General features: G+C 51.1%; 6 protein-coding genes across 6 annotated transcripts; 1 reads left to right on the forward strand and 5 right to left on the reverse strand.

Annotated features, from left to right (window-relative positions):
• Positions 1-510: 510 nt before the first annotated feature.
• N7481_010873 (putative capsule-associated protein CAP1) lies at positions 511-2,390 on the reverse strand (the record flags this gene model as incomplete). Its single annotated transcript, XM_057270092.1, has 3 exons — positions 511-562; positions 623-2,249; positions 2,294-2,390. 3 exons carry the CDS (start codon positions 2,388-2,390, stop codon positions 511-513), a joined length of 1,776 nt encoding a protein of 591 aa, XP_057117266.1.
• A 1,076-nt stretch (positions 2,391-3,466) lies between these two features.
• Positions 3,467-5,006, reverse strand: N7481_010874 (uncharacterized protein; the record flags this gene model as incomplete). The annotated part of the gene is made up of 2 exons (XM_057270093.1): positions 3,467-4,617; positions 4,685-5,006. 2 exons carry the CDS (start codon positions 5,004-5,006, stop codon positions 3,467-3,469), a joined length of 1,473 nt encoding a protein of 490 aa, XP_057117267.1.
• Positions 5,007-5,884: 878 nt separating this feature from the next.
• Positions 5,885-6,864, reverse strand: N7481_010875 (ferric reductase-like transmembrane domain-containing protein; the record flags this gene model as incomplete). Its single annotated transcript, XM_057270094.1, has 2 exons — positions 5,885-6,453; positions 6,540-6,864. The coding sequence occupies 2 exons, from the start codon at positions 6,862-6,864 to the stop codon at positions 5,885-5,887; spliced, it is 894 nt and encodes a 297-aa protein (XP_057117268.1).
• Positions 6,865-7,488: 624 nt separating this feature from the next.
• On the reverse strand, positions 7,489-9,856 carry N7481_010876 (protein phosphatase 2A structural subunit TPD3; the record flags this gene model as incomplete). Its single annotated transcript, XM_057270095.1, has 9 exons — positions 7,489-7,827; positions 7,882-8,219; positions 8,276-8,376; positions 8,434-8,578; positions 8,640-8,754; positions 8,815-9,306; positions 9,385-9,536; positions 9,599-9,704; positions 9,794-9,856. The coding sequence occupies 9 exons, from the start codon at positions 9,854-9,856 to the stop codon at positions 7,489-7,491; spliced, it is 1,851 nt and encodes a 616-aa protein (XP_057117269.1).
• Positions 9,857-10,739: 883 nt separating this feature from the next.
• Positions 10,740-13,026, forward strand: N7481_010877 (phenylalanine--tRNA ligase subunit beta; the record flags this gene model as incomplete). Its single annotated transcript, XM_057270096.1, has 10 exons — positions 10,740-10,792; positions 10,858-10,898; positions 10,964-10,983; positions 11,046-11,122; positions 11,181-11,304; positions 11,360-11,626; positions 11,695-11,936; positions 11,991-12,076; positions 12,163-12,801; positions 12,863-13,026. The coding sequence occupies 10 exons, from the start codon at positions 10,740-10,742 to the stop codon at positions 13,024-13,026; spliced, it is 1,713 nt and encodes a 570-aa protein (XP_057117270.1).
• A 727-nt stretch (positions 13,027-13,753) lies between these two features.
• N7481_010878 (40S ribosomal protein uS3) lies at positions 13,754-14,935 on the reverse strand (the record flags this gene model as incomplete). The annotated part of the gene is made up of 3 exons (XM_057270097.1): positions 13,754-14,080; positions 14,284-14,597; positions 14,782-14,935. The coding sequence occupies 3 exons, from the start codon at positions 14,933-14,935 to the stop codon at positions 13,754-13,756; spliced, it is 795 nt and encodes a 264-aa protein (XP_057117271.1).
• Between the last annotated feature and the right edge of the window lie 368 nt (positions 14,936-15,303).

Genomic DNA, 15,303 nt, shown 5'->3' on the forward strand with positions numbered 1-15,303 from the left:
GTTGATTCGGTCTTTTTATCCTGGGGGGTCGGGACATGTATACCTCTGGGTTTTCTTTCGTTAAAGTTGGGGTAAAAGTAGTGATTCCCAAGTACTAGTAATTTTCCTATATCAAATGGTCTAATGCAACTATTAATGTTCCATAATTCGATTAGAATAATTTTGAACTTTCGAGTAGAGTCCGTTAAAACCCCATCTTCAAGGGATTGTATTTACTTTCGAGTACATCATGGGATATAACGAGAGTCCAAGGGAACGCCAATTCCATTTTTCATATGCAGTTAGATGAATGGTATCCACGCGGCACCAAATACAGCCCACCATCAAGCAACAGGGGAAGGGTATTAACACAAATTGGGAAAGGCGACTGCGTAGCAACCCAGATCAAGGGGGTGGAAGAAAAAAAAAAAAAAAAAAGAGGGAGAAGGTAAAGGAGACCGTAATGTCGTCGGGCAAAATAAGAAAATTAGGGTATATACAGATGCAATGCTTATAAGATGGCCGGGGCGATCAAAGGGAGAAGCCAAGGTGTTCGCGGTTGTCATCCACGAGACGTCCGTATCTTTGAAGGAGATAGTTAGCAAAAATAGAAAATAGAAAAATACGGTTGAGGAAAACTTACTCCAGAAGTAGACGGAAGAACCAAACTTCCAAGTCTTCGTTCCGCAACACTTTTTGTGCCCACTGCTGGCCTTGAGTCGCAATCTGAGAGGCCGCCTTCTTGCCTTCCTCTTCCTTGGTGAAGTAGCGCATGGTCTCCGTGTATTCGTTGCCCTTCAGGCCGAGAGGCACATAATGCAGCCAAGGCTTGAGCCACTCCTCGTGCCACTCGCGGAAGAGAGCAATCTTGTATACAAAGCTGTTGCTGAGCAAAAACGCGTAGAACCGACCGCTGAAGGCATTGCCATCCACGTCAACCAAGAATTTGTGAGCCCAGGCATCTTGTTGGCCGGCGGCCTTAACCACCTCAAAGTACTCCTGCTGGGCGTGGCAGTCGTCGGGATCACATTGGCCAATCATGGTGAATTTGACATCAAAGTTGTCACGGTACACATCGGGGGTGATTTCTTTCGAGACCCACGAGTTATCTTGCTGGCGATCCAGAACCTTGGATGGAGTCAGAGAGTTAACATTGTCAACGAACTGCTGCCGATGTTGTCGGCGCCAGCCACCAGCGCGCGAGAAACCGCCAGTGGTAGAACCACGCCAGTACATCCGATCTGTCTTCGCATCCCAGGAGTAATCCTTGGATTTCTGGTATGGCACCTTTTGCACCCAGTACCAAGGACTAGGGTATAGAATATCCTGGAAGCTCGAGATCTTGCTCTGGGAGAAGACAGGGAACAAATCATGCACCACATCAAAAGCGTTCGGGCGATCGAAGAATCCGTAGGTATATCGTAAGGAGGGGCTGAGGCAAATGTCAGAGAAGGCAGTGGTGTTGTAGATGAACCCCATTTCACCAAGCGCATAGGAGTCTTCATTGTCTGGCGCATCTTCGTCGAGCGATCGGGCAGGGCTGTCGACTGGGCAGGAGATGCGAGAGTTGGTCCAGGTAGGCTGGTGTGCGAATCGGTTGAAGCGAGTGGTGCGCACCTCATCAAAGCGGTCGCCTTTGTTGATATTGGCAGCACGGGGAGACCACGAATTGGTCGGAGAATTCTTCTGGAAAGAAGCAGGGATGGCTTGGTCCGTCGCGGTTCGCACCAGTCGCTGGAGGTCTTCGCCGGGAATCACGACGCGGGGCTCGTCATGGGTGTTGAATACTAGGTCCATATCCGGTAGGTACTTCACAAAGTCCTTCATCATACCTGCAGTGGCTTCGCGCTGCCACTTGCGCCCGTCACCTCCACCATCCGTCAGGGACACCTTGCCATCGCGAATCAAAAGACCAAGCATGGCGTTGTCGAACCCGAGCGCCTCACGGGCGCGCTCACGGATTGTCTGGGGCTTCACGGCCCAGAAGGGGAGCAGATTATGATAAATGGAGTCAAACTCATCGATCATCTGGACGCCTTTGGACTGGGCAAACTGGAACCACTTGTCAAAGTGTGGCGGAGGGTGCATCTTATAGCGGCGCTTGTACTCTTGCACGGCGTCGGCCAGGGTCTTCGATTGGCGAGAGTAAACATGGTCGAATTGTTGCTGCGCAGTTCCGATCAAATTCGAGATGGGGTGTATTTTCTCGGGGGGGGGTAGGAGGTCTGGCCAGGATGGAGCTGAGGGTGTCTGATCGGTTCGGGGGCAGGCTGGTTGGCTTGGGGTTCGGGGATGGGTTCGGCGGGAATGGAACTGGGACGGAGGTAGAAGAGGGAGAAGCACGCGAGCAGGACGATCGCGAGCAGGACAGTCAATCGATGAGAGCGCATCATGCCATTGGTGGAAGGCATGAAGCGAGTGGGAAGCCTGACCGCGATGTGGGGGAGAGTGAGAGAGTGAAGTTGGTTTGAGGGTGAGTCTGGCCCGGGGGCGATGGTTCTAACGGTGGCAGTAAATGCTACTCCGTACTAATCAATCTTTAGTGAGCTGGTATTATCTAAGGTTGCCAAGAACTCCCCATTCCTGACTCTCGACGAGAACAATACTATTTTTCTCCTTTGATTATCAAATAATCATTATATTTCCAGTTTGATCAACGAAAATGGGATCCCGTCTTTTCTTTCTCTTTCTCTCTCCTCTGTCTAGCCCGGGTGGCGATAATTACTAGGAATAGGTACTTGCGGAGGCAAAATTCCCCTACTGATCGAAGGTCTTGGCATGATGATAGTTATCACAACTTGAACACTGACTACTACTAGTACCAAGACCAGTGGTGAGTGAAGCATAGGTGTAGTAATACAGGTGACGGTAACACTGCCTCTGAGTTAGCCCCCTCACTGCCCTACTAGTAGGCTGCTCTCTAAGCAACCCTAAGTACTCCGAGTCTAATTACTTATCTCTAATACTGTAATTTGAACTAGCCTACAATATATGTCTTTTTCTACCCTGGTAGGTAGGGCTTTTTAATGAGGGTAACCACCTTTAGGGCAGCCAGTGGGCAGTCTGACCATTTTAGCCAAACACCACCTTGAAGTTTCAACTTGAAGTTATACTAGTGCCATATATTCGAGGCAGTGATGGGGTGATTTGCGTGTTCAAGTTCTATAAGTTTTTACCTCCGTCGCAGGAATTGAAGGAGTAGCCATACGTAACCAGGTTGACCGTTCTTGCGACCGGAGATATGGGAATAGCTTCTAGTTTTACCATACTAACATACTATAACCTTAACCTCTACGGTTCTGTGTTTCTGTAGTAGTAGGTACTAATAGGCATAATGTCACGACTTCTGAGGCCAAAGTAAGCTTTTGATACTAGTAATAATACTATTCAATCATCCAAGGAAGTTTAGGTACCCACGGACTCTCATGTAATTCTCGAGACATCAGCGAAAGGTTGAACACGCTGGTACTCATTTCCATCTCCCAACTCAACGACTCAGACAAGCAAAGCTAATCTTTTTGGTGGTAGTAGTCGAACCACCGTAGGCAACCGCCTCAGAAAGGTCCCAATCCATGCTCACATACGGCCAGCAGATCTTGGTAGTCGAAAGTCCAGCATCATAAGTAACCATGTCACCAGCAACATAGACATTATCACTCTTGAACGAGACACCAACCTTCTCACCCTCCTTGTTCACCTGCTGGAAGTGAGTACCAGCAAACTCACCCCGGCAACCCATAGCAATAAAGTCACAGGTAGGATTCGAGATCTCCTCCCAGGTAATAAGTCCATTCACGGGGCCGAAAGTAGCAGCATGGGCATTGGAGCAGTCATTATCACCAGAAGTAATCCAGTTAACCTGGCTATCACCGTCCTCAGTACCGACCTTGGAAGTCGCCTGAGCGCCAACCTTGGTGTACTTATCCGAGAACAGAGACCACGCAACATTGCGTCCATTGGTACGGTTCTGAACATTCGTGTAGCCATCACCCATCCACTCGTTCTGCGTCACATCGACCGCACCACGCGAAACCCAAGCAAAGACATACCGGCTCGTCTCAGCGAAGCGAGCCAGCGCACTGTAGCTACCGGACATACCACCCATAGCCTCGCCTCCACCACCGTTGGTGGTATTCTCGTTCGAGATCTTGACTCCGTCACTCGTCATACCCTGCGTCTTGGTGTTGAGCCAGATAGCACCCTGGTCCTCGGCACATATACTCGCGAAGGGAGCAGCGTCGGCGGATTCAAATGCAATGCCGGTGTTATGGCTGCATCCCCAAGAGCTGGTAGCACCGTCGATGGTCTTGAGTGTTCCGTCTTCGGTCACGTATTCGATGCTGTCGCCGAAGTGGCCCGAGGCGTCACCGGAGTAGTCGGTCACGACGAAGTATGCGCCGTAGAGACCGGCCTTTGCGGAGTAGACAAGGTCGCCGTTCATGTCGGGGGAGGCAGCGCGGCCCTCGGAGTCGTGCACACCTGGTCCACCGAGCCAGGTCTTCCAGGTTTGCTTGCCATTGGTGTATCGGTATAGAGCCGCGACGGGGGTGTTGTCTGCAGGGGCGTTGGTAGTGCCGGATGGCATAGCCTCGTTGACGAGGATGGCGAAACCATCGTTCTGAGCGACAAGACCGCCAGCTGTAATTAGTTTTGTCTTGTTAGTCTTATATTTTATCTTCTAGAATGAAGCTTATATCTGCGAAACCGAAACTGCTCTTACCTTCTTTTCCACCGGTGACGGTAACACTTGTACCCGTCGCCTTGAAAGTCTTAGGGTTCACCGGTTGAACGTGAACGTCCGTCCCACTGGAATCCAGATATGCGAGATACGCTGACTTTCCATCAGGCGAGACGGAAAAGGGGGTTCGGCGATGGTGAGGGTAGCCAGTCCAGTAGGCCGCCTCCACGGGACTAAAAGCATTATCGAGTGCCAGCACATCGACATAAGTCACCAACTTTGACTTGGAAACCACCGCCTGAGCGCCCAGCGCCAGAGTCAACAGAGAAAGAGCGAAAGTCCCGCGCATCTTGCCGGAGTATAGTCGGTTGGTTACTGTTTTCTGGCGGAGGGTAGATAAAACCGCGCGATCGGCAATTTTTATATGAACCCTGCCATACTAGCAGCCACGCTGCTCTGCTCTGATCCGGTCCAACCGGTGGCCAAGGCGTTCATCAGATTGAATGTTTAAGGTGGACTATTTGGGACATTCGGCGTGTCATCCGACTGCCAAGAACGGTCCTTCAATGTGGCTGTCTCAGTCTCATTTGTCTGGTATAAAGTGGATTCGCACTGAACAGGTGCGGTGCCCGGGGCTAGTGAAACGCTGTTTCAACGTTATTCCTCCACTGGGAGTTTGTCCATATAGGCAGTTTTGTCATGTTGGTTTTACTCGGTAGTTCAGGACTTGTAAGGGCTGGTGGCTGAACCCAACTAGTAGTAGCTACCTAAGATGGAATAGATTGGCTAATCTACTCTATCTTAGGTAGCTACTAGTCTGATATTAGAAGATAGGCAATAATAGTAGATAATTAGGGTTTAAAACCCTTTGTAGTACTATAGTTTTGTCCAAAGTTGTATATGGAACGCTAGTAATTTTAGACTTGGAAGTTACTACAGACAGCCTTCAAGACGGTCAAGTAAAATCCCCCCTATATACTCGTACAACTACTGACCACACTGCGCTTATGGAGCACCGTACTATATGTCAGTTATTAGCGCTTGTATTCATCCACGCATCCGGTAAAGTCGAAAGCGAATAAGCAGAAACTCCGAATAACAGGGTGTTAAGTGGATCATCCTTGATAAATGATGGGGCCCAGACTTCCCAACAACGCCTCCTATTGCCGAACTATAATACCTTGAAGACAGGGGTACTGTATCTACCAACTATGCACATCGCACCAATCAAGACCTTCCTCCCCATCGAACCAACAGGAAAGAACACACCCCATTCAGCAGAGAAGCACCCAGCGCTTGAATCATATACTTCTGCGCCTGGGCCACATGACAATACGCCGCAGCACATAAGACAACTACCAAAAAGACATGGACATAATAGAATAGGCGTCTGCGTTCCTGCATGGAGCCCGCCCCGAGAGCACCCTTCGATGCGACACCACGAGGTCGCGCGAAAAGCAGTAGGAGAATCGTCATGCTAACTGCGAGCAGACCACATTGCACATCAAAGTCACGGACGCGCTTGAAGAGCAAAATGCCGAAGTCCGGATGCTCGGATTGGACGAAGAAGAGTAGGTAAAGAGTTGCGTGTGCGAAGAGTAAAGGTGAGATCACCGCCCGCCCGAAGAGACGGTGGTAAGGGGTGACTGTTGCTTGGGGGATGGAAGTGAGATACGAGAAGATTGAAGATGCAGATGGTTTTGAAGTGGAGATGTACGCTGCTGGGGACATTAAGATTTGCAGCGGGACCTGGGAGAGTGCGACGTGGGCAAGGGCTTTGGTGAGATGGAGGTAATCTGTAGCAGTATAAGTTGGTATCCTTTCCTTGTCTTTGAAGACAAAGATAGATATAGATATAGGGCGATTGATGGATAAAACATACCTTCGCCACTATTCCAGATTGAAAGACCAGTTAACCACAGCAACCACAGGCCGCATACGAAGTATTGTCTCCGAGTCTCGATCCAGCCTGTCACCAAAGGACGATCCCACCAGGATGCAGGACCTCGGCGTGGCCTTGATGAAGCAGTACCATTCGCAGAGGCTGCAGAATGCGTGACCCATGCTTGATAGACCCGTAGCACAGACATGACGATGATCACAGACCATTGCGCGTACGAGCCACGTATGTCGAGTAGTTCGCGACGGCGAATCTTATCATCTCCGGAGACGGTGATAAAATGCCAGGGCCATGATGAAGATGACATCTTGTTTGGTGTATACCACCTAGACTGGCTTTCTTGTCTAGTGCGATTGTAGTGCTGATATGTGGCACTTGGAGATACAATATGTGATGAATATCTTCGAATCAGGACGATATGTACGGCTTTGACGATCTTAATGGATGCTTTTGCGTCAATTAAATACCGCCATGTCAAAGACCTGTCAGTAATATCGTAAATGCTAGAGGACAAAGATAGCTTCGCTGAGTGTAAGTGTAAGTGCAAGTGCAAGGTGTCACCGCGCCAGACGAGGCTCGCTGACAAACGACGCGCGGTGACTGGCTCAGGGATTGGCTCAGGGCAGAAACGCGCGAACTGCCATCTACAAGTCCGTACAAATTGGCGAAACAAAGAACTAATTAAACTGCCGTAATTGCTTTTATGACTACCTGGGGATAGACGGGTTATGTATGGATCGCAAAAAAACCTCTACATTAAAAACGCCATCAAAGACATCTCATCCCAAAGCTGGCTATTCTCTAAGCTGACAGGATGGCCATGCCCCAATTGTTATGTGGTTCTGTTGTCATCTGCTCTGCGCACATGAAAATCGGTTTTCCCGAAGAGACTACTACTTCATGTGAGTTCCACCACTCCTGGGAACTTGCTTTAAGGAGACGTCTGCATGGCCTCCTCCTGGTTACCGCCCGCGGTCGTGGCGAAGTATCGGACATCAACATCGTCGTCTTCCTGCAGTTTCTCCAAGCTGGCCAGGATTCTTTGCTGGATGAGTTCCTGGCTCTTGGGCGAGGGGGTAACAGTCTCTCCGGACTTCTCCACCTCAACCAGGGTCTTGTCCTCCGGGAGACGGCGCAAGGTATCGATGAGAACGGCGTAAGACTTGGCGACATTGAATCGAATGTTGGGGATTTCATCGGTGACCAATCGATCCAAGATGGGGATGATGGAGCTTTCAATGATATCGAGAGTAACAACAGGGGCGAGAGTCTATGGTAAAGTTAGTCGGGTATTTCCTTGCAGGGGCCAAAGGGGGAGACTGACAGAAACGGCAAAGCAGGTGGTCATGCGGTACAGATAGTTTGGATGTTGGCCCATAGCCATCACCTTCGGAATAATAGACTCCTTTGACCAATCCACGCCGAAAACCTCTGTGAGCTTCTTCAGATTTTGAGTGGCCGCCTCACGGATAGAGAAGACGGTGTCACCGAGCCAGCCCATGCAGAGATCGCTGAGCTGCTCATCGAAGAACTTAACGCCAAGCTGGCTGGCGAGAAGGGGAATGTATTCAATGATAGCGAGGCGCACGCGCCATTGCTTGTCCTCGGCCAGCTGGACAATAGCAGGAAGGAGGGACTGGGAAAGAAGATCGATGCCGATGACTGAAGCATGTTAGATTGGGACGACTGCTATGCGGATCTATGGACGTGGAGCGTACCTTTGTTGACCTGCTCCAGCTTGGAGATGATGTGCAGACGAACGTCGGGGAAGTCATCCTTGAGCATCTGAAGGAACATGGGAAGAAGGTGGGCAATAGTCCTAGGCAAGGGTTAGCCACTTGGATATTTGCAAAAGCTGCAAGTGGACAAGACTTACTCGTCCTTTCCAAGAATCGGCGCCAGGCCGCTGATCTGGGTACCAAGAGCCGCCCGGACGTGCTGGGACTGGTCCGAGACAAGATCCTCCACACTAGTCATAATCTCATTAAGCAGCGTATCGCGATCAATCAAAGTACAGAAGCCTAGTCAAAAGGTTAGCCCAAGCCTAAGGCCGCAAGGACAAAAAGTGGGACGGAAGCATACCGGGGATCTGGCCAGCAATGGCGGTCCGAACCTCAGCCTCGGTATCCTTCAAGAGTTTAACAAAGGCGGGCACCATATCACGGGTGACAACCTCCTCGTGCACGGCCTGGGCGATCTATCATCCTCAAGTCAGTATTACTCCATGACTGCCGGGGCCTCTCGAGCATTTGCGAACCTTCTCATATCTATCAGCAACCATATACCGGACCCTCCAGCTCTTGTCCTCAAACAGGTTTCGCAGAGAAGTGAGCAACACGCCGTGGCTAGGCTGCTGCTCCTTGGGAATTTCCTCGGCAATCGCGATGAGAATATCAACTGTCAAAAGACGGACACTGTCTTGGTCGTCATTGGCGAGGTATTGGAAGAGGGGTATCATTTCATCGATAATCACGTCGGTCTGCATCTCCTTGACGAACTTGGCGAGGTTGTTGGCCGCTTGCCGGCGGACCATGGGGGTCTCATCGTGTACAAGGTTTCCGAAGTGCTGTCGGAGGCTCTGCTGAAGTGCCTCATTGGCTTTCCGGTATGGTGTAGAGTACAGACCTGTGGCAGAGACCTTGGAAGTGAACCAATCCGCTTTCGAGAGGTGCAGAACCAGGGGGACAAAGTGCTCTTCGACTTGACTTTCGGACAGCTGCTCGCAGACCTTGTTGAGGGATTCGACGGCCTATAACGAAAATAAAGAAAAGAAAACATTAGACCACAGACAAAATAGTGGACCTGATCCGATGATTGCATCACCCACCTTCTCTCGAACCAGCGGCTCCTCGATCGCCGCCAGGTTCTCCAGCGGAGACAGAAGCACGTGTGCATGTTCCGGTCCTCCAACATGCTCCGTGAAGTTGCCCAATTCTTCACTCAAAGCTGTCAAGACTTCATCTTCGTCCTCAACGGAATCTAGGTAGGGTTGTGGGTTAGCGCGCGTCCGGGTCGGAGGAGGAGGAGGGGCGGTCACGGACCATCGAGGAATGGAATCAGCTCATCGCGGGTTCGCTCCGGACCCAAGGCCAAGGCGATGGTGGATAGACGGTGGATAGCATTGAGTCTGAGGAGAACGTCGTCGTGCTGCGATTAGGCAAATGTGAGCAAGCTTGGATTGAGACGAGAGGATTTCCCCCTCCAGCGGTGGAGGGGAGGGCGGAGCTTGTTTGTACCTTCAACTCATCAATGAGGACCGCGATGGGGTAGAGCTCGTCATTCTCATTTTGACCCTCCATTGTGAACAGACGGGATGTGTATTAAAGTAGAAACGGAGAGGGAGGAGGTGTCTGGGAGTGCACGATGGCCGGTCCCAGGTCCTAGACAGCAAAGGTAGATATCGAGGCGGGTTTTTTGGATGGGAGCGCCGGCACAGAGAAATTATCGGCGAGAGAAAAAGGTCGAGACCATGTACTCAATAGCTATAGAGGCTGAGTTCGAGGTTGGAAATGTCAGATCCGATCGCGGGGGGGAGGTGGTGATGTGGTGAGGGGGGGGGGGGGTTTAGGAGGGGAGTTTGGTTTTGGAGTGAGAAGGGGGATATGCCCGGGAGGACTTGGACTGGGACTGGGTTTCGTGGGGTGGGTGGGCTAAGGACTAGCAACAAAGTGCAAAGCAGAGAAGAAGATGGGAATAGCAGGGGAGCAAAAAGGGTACACACCGCTTATGAGTCGAGGATGGGTGCAGTAGTGTGACTAGATGAACTGAAGGGTATTTTTATGGGAAACTCGATCGATTCGCGATTGCGATGGGCAGCAATGATTGTCATTGCCCTCAGCAGTGAAGCTGCCAGCTTTTGCTGTCTGTAAATTACATACAGCTACATAACGCTGTCACTGTGGAGAGTGTGACAATACGGTATTGAGTGTTGTGTACTGTCACTAAAGAGGGGTGGCTGTGGCGCATGCAAAAAAGTGTGGCTTGCCCGCAGAATTTCCACTTTCTCTCCGATCGGAGTCATCGCTGCCCCTCGTGCTGTTTGGACTGTTGTCGCCTCTTTGGTAAGTCGTGATCCTACTTTGATTCCGGTTGGCTCGGTCTACTCTTTTCACAGACTAACCCGTCTCTTCTTTCCCTGCCTCCAGATCACATCGCCTCGCCTCGCATCGAGATCCCCTCGCCATGCCCACTATCTCGGTCGACAAGGCCGCGCTCTTCGAAGCGCTGGGCCAAACGTACGACTCCCCTCCGAGTCTATATACCCTCGAATTCCTCTGACGGCTCTCGCGCGTGGCTATAGATATACTACCGAAGAATTCGACGAGCTCTGTTTCGAATTCGGTGAGTGGCCCTTCTTCCGAAAGTTTGCGTCGGCGGGGTGCATGGGCTAATCAAAGCAAAATTAGGCATTGAGTTGGACGAAGATGTACGGACCACAAGACAATACACCATATCAACCCCCAAGTGACAATCGCTGAGAATATATAGACCACCGACCAGGACCGACCCATTGTCGACGGAGTGCAGGAGCCCCCGCAACTGAAGATCGAGATCCCCGCCAACCGGTATGCCGAACATATTTATATCGTGGATGGAGAACTCGCCAACTAAACCACCTTGCAGATATGATTTGCTCTGTATTGAAGGAATTCAGTTGATGCTTAATATCTTCCTCGGCCGGAAACCCCTGCCCGAGTATAAGCTGTCTCAACCCGCTGAACTGCAGGAAATTATTGTCAAAGAAGACGTGAGTGTCCTCTGGATTCCAGGGAATACAACATCACATACTAACTATATCACAGACCACAAGAATCAGACCCTACATCTCTGGTGCTATCCTGCGCGGAGTCAAGTTCGACAAGGCCCGTTATGAGTCCTTCATTGCGCTCCAAGATAAACTTCACCAAAACTTGGCCCGTCAACGAACTCTGGTTGCCATTGGTACTCACGACCTCGACACTGTCAAGGGCCCTTTCACCTACGAGGCCCTCCCTCCCAAGGATATTAAATTCGCTCCCTTGAACCAGACCCAAGAGATGGACGCAGAAGAATTGATGGCCTTCTACGAGGTATGTACCTCCTAAAACTCCACTCCCAAAAAATCCAGAAATTGAACCGTACTGATGATTTTCAACAGAAGCACCAACAATTGGGTAAATATCTGAACATCATCCGTGACTCCCCTGTCTACCCGGTTATCTACGACTCCAACCGCACCGTTTGCTCGCTGCCTCCTATCATCAACGGCGATCACTCCAAGATCTCTATGGACACTACCAACATCTTCATCGAGATGACAGCCACTGACCAAACGAAGCTTGAGATTGTGAACCGTATGATGGTCACCATGTTCTCTCAATACACCACGGAGCCTTTCGTGTTAGTTGACCTATCCATACCGAGTAAGAATTTCCAAAGCTGACCCATTGATAGTATTGAGCCTGTCAAGATTGTTTCCGAGCACAACCAGCAGACTCGCATCACCCCTGACATTGCCCCCCCGTGTCGCCCAGGCCGAAGTGTCTTACATCAACCAATGCTGTGGCTTGGACCTCAGCCCCTCCGAGATCAGCACTCTGCTGAAGAAGATGTCTTTCCGCGCCAGACCTTCCGCCCACAACCCTGACACCATTGACGTCGAGATCCCCCCCCACTCGCGCCGATGTCCTCCACCAGTGCGACATCATGGAGGATGTTGCTATCGCCTACGGCTTTAATAAGCTCCCCAAGTCCTTCCCCAGCAAGTCCGGCACCATCGCCCAGCCTCTTCCCATCAACAAGCTGTCCGACGTGATCCGCATTGAGGCCGCGATGGCCGGCTGGTCCGAGGTCATGCCTCTGATCCTTTGCTCGCACGATGAGAACTTCGGCTGGTTGAACCGCAAGGACGATGGTAGCTCTGCCGTCAGGCTGGCCAACCCCAAGACCACCGAGTTCCAGATCGTCCGCACAAGCCTTCTCCCGGGTCTTCTGAAGACCATCCGTGAGAACAAGGCTCACTCCCTGCCCATGAAGATCTTCGAGGTCAGCGACGTTGCCTTCAAGGACCTGTCACTGGAGCGCAAATCCCGCAACGAGAGACACTTTGCTGCCGCCTGGTACGGTCGTAACAGCGGTTTCGAGATTGTTCACGGTCTCATGGACCGTGTTCTGGCCATGCTGCGGAGCGCCTTCGTCCCTAATGAAGCGGACGCCAAGGACGTCGGCATGAACGAGTCATCGTACTACATCAAGGAGCTGGATGGTAGGTCTTTTAAACTGGCGCGCGCTACTATTATTATATACACTTTACTAACAGTTCTCAGATCCCACTTATTTCCCCGGTCACGCTGCTTCCGTCCACGTTCGCATCGGCGGCAAGGATCTTGTCGTCGGTTCCTTCGGTATCCTGCACCCCACCGTGCTGGAGAAGTACGAACTCAAGAATCCTGTCAGCACCCTGGAGATCAACATCGAGCCTTTCCTGTAGACTTGGGTTGCTGTGGGCATTTTCCTTTCCCTTTACTTTGACGCAGATAGATGATGACACGATGGAGGGCTCGCGAGATACATCATGATATTGAGCATGTTTCGATTAGAGCTGTGGAGATGACAAAAGCAATAAAAGAAACTTTATAACTATATTTTATTTACCTGTCATGCTATTCTTCCAAATATTGTGTGCAGAGCTCTTCTACCCAGGCAGTCACGGCCAGTGGTTTGCTACTATAGCAGATTCTCGTATACATACCGCTAGTAGTACTAGTAGTAGTAGTCCACCCACCCACCATACGTCAGAGGTGGACCCTGCAAACTCAAGTTATGCCTGAATACCCAGGTGCCTCTCGACACCAAATCCTCGTCGTAGGCTACGAGTACTAAAGTAGGATACTAATATCCGCAAGATAAACAATTGTGTATATTCATTCGCCTACGACATAAAGCTTACAAGGAACGTCCTTATTCACAACTAGAGTTGCTCTCATTCCAATCATGATTGAGATTACTCGACGTAATAATCATCATACATCACGCCAGAGAATGCATCCCGAAGCTGAAGAAGAAAGAAAAAAGGCAAGTTTGGAAGTGTTCATGTAGTTTTGATTGACGTGAGGTAGAGAGTATTGGCTCAGGTTAGAACAGGAAGGAAAAGGGAGAAAGGTGGGCGGAAGTAGATATTTTGAAAAAAGAAAAAACTAATCAAAGTTTCTTTTCCTTTACTCCTGAGCGTAACCCTCGGTGGCACCCTCAGCCTCAGCGGCCTGTTGCTCAGCCTGACGCTGCTGCTCAGCGGCCTGCTGGGCGGCAAGAGCCTTGGCACCGTAGTCCTGGGACATGGGCTGCAGAACGGGCTGCTCCTCCTTGGGCTCGATGATGGTGACCGAGTCGGGGAGGGTCTTCTGGGGGCCGGCCTTGCCCTCGGGGTCGGAACCGCGCATGATCTTAACCTTGATACCGAGGACACCCTGGCGGAGGAGAACGTGGCGGGTGGCAGAGTCGATGAACTCCTTGGCGGGCTGACCGGAGTGGATCATGAAACCGTCCTGGGAGATGTTAGTTGATTTGTCGCAGACGGATCGCGGGAAGGTAGATGAGATGGAGGGTTAGAGCGTAGGGTAGACGAGCAGAGGAGCATATTCCAGAATTGACCGATGCGACCAATACGGCCCCGTCATCCCAGGTCCAAAACTATCCAATGCTTCGGTTCCCACCGCTTTTTCCCATTTCCATCTCGGTGTAGACGTACAGTGAACTTCATAGACTTGGCACGGGCAGCACGGAGCTTTCCGGACACAACAACCTCGCAACCCTTAGCACCGCTCTCCATGATGAAGCGGAGGACACCGTAGCAGGCACGGCGGACAGCCAGACCGTTAAGGAGCTTGTAGCGGAGGGACTCGCACTGAGCGACAGCGGAGAGACCACGGTTCTGGACCTTGGCGGCGTAGAGGGAGACGGAGTTCTCGGGGAACTTGAAACGCTTCTGGATGAGGGAGGTGAGCTCGCGGATGCGGCGACCCTGCTCACCAAGAACCTCCTGGGTGTGGGTGGCACGGACAACTAGAGAGGAGACACCGGTTAGCATCGACGGTCCTAGGCGAAATCGAAATCGTTGATGTTTTCTTCCAAGCGGCGCATTCAAAAGCTTTTTTCGGGTCACTTTGAAAACGCAATGCTTCCCTCCTCTTTCATGATTGTATCCAGATCCCACCAACGGAGTGTAATTCGAGCGAGAAAAACGTACTGATGTCGGTGACGGTGGGAGTGACACGGACTTCGACGCCGGAGTATCCCTCCTCAGCCAGCTCGCGCTGGAAGAACTCGTTCAGCTCGGCATAGAAGACACCGTCGGCGACGAACTTGCGACGCTTGGAGATAGCACCCTGAACAGCGGCCATTTTTGCGTTCCTGGTTGTTGGAATTGGAGGGGGTCGACGGGGGAGGGCGAGGTCGAGGTCGTGATGGTCGTTAAAGATTTCTGGGTTAGTGGTGGGGACTGTGCTGTGGTTGTAGGGCTTCCCGCCCGTTTGGGCTGTTAGGGCTCGCTTGAAGTGCTCCAAAGCGGTCTAGCGTTGACACCTGATCCATTAGGCCATTTGGTGCCGATGACTAAGCCGTTTACAGGTAACTAACTAAATAACTACAGCTAACTAACTAGTTATAGGCTAGTACAGATGCCTACAGTATGCCTACAGTTAACTATAGCTAGACCAGCAGTAATAGTGTGTAGTACCAGGCATGTGTATTGCTTATTGAATCATTCATA

The sequence above is a fragment of the Penicillium waksmanii genome, assembly GCF_028829765.1.
Source record: "Penicillium waksmanii strain IBT 27052 chromosome Unknown utg000009l:1.0-4314994.0:1.0-4318279.0, whole genome shotgun sequence".
In the NCBI taxonomy this organism is placed as follows: Eukaryota; Fungi; Ascomycota; class Eurotiomycetes; order Eurotiales; family Aspergillaceae; genus Penicillium; species Penicillium waksmanii.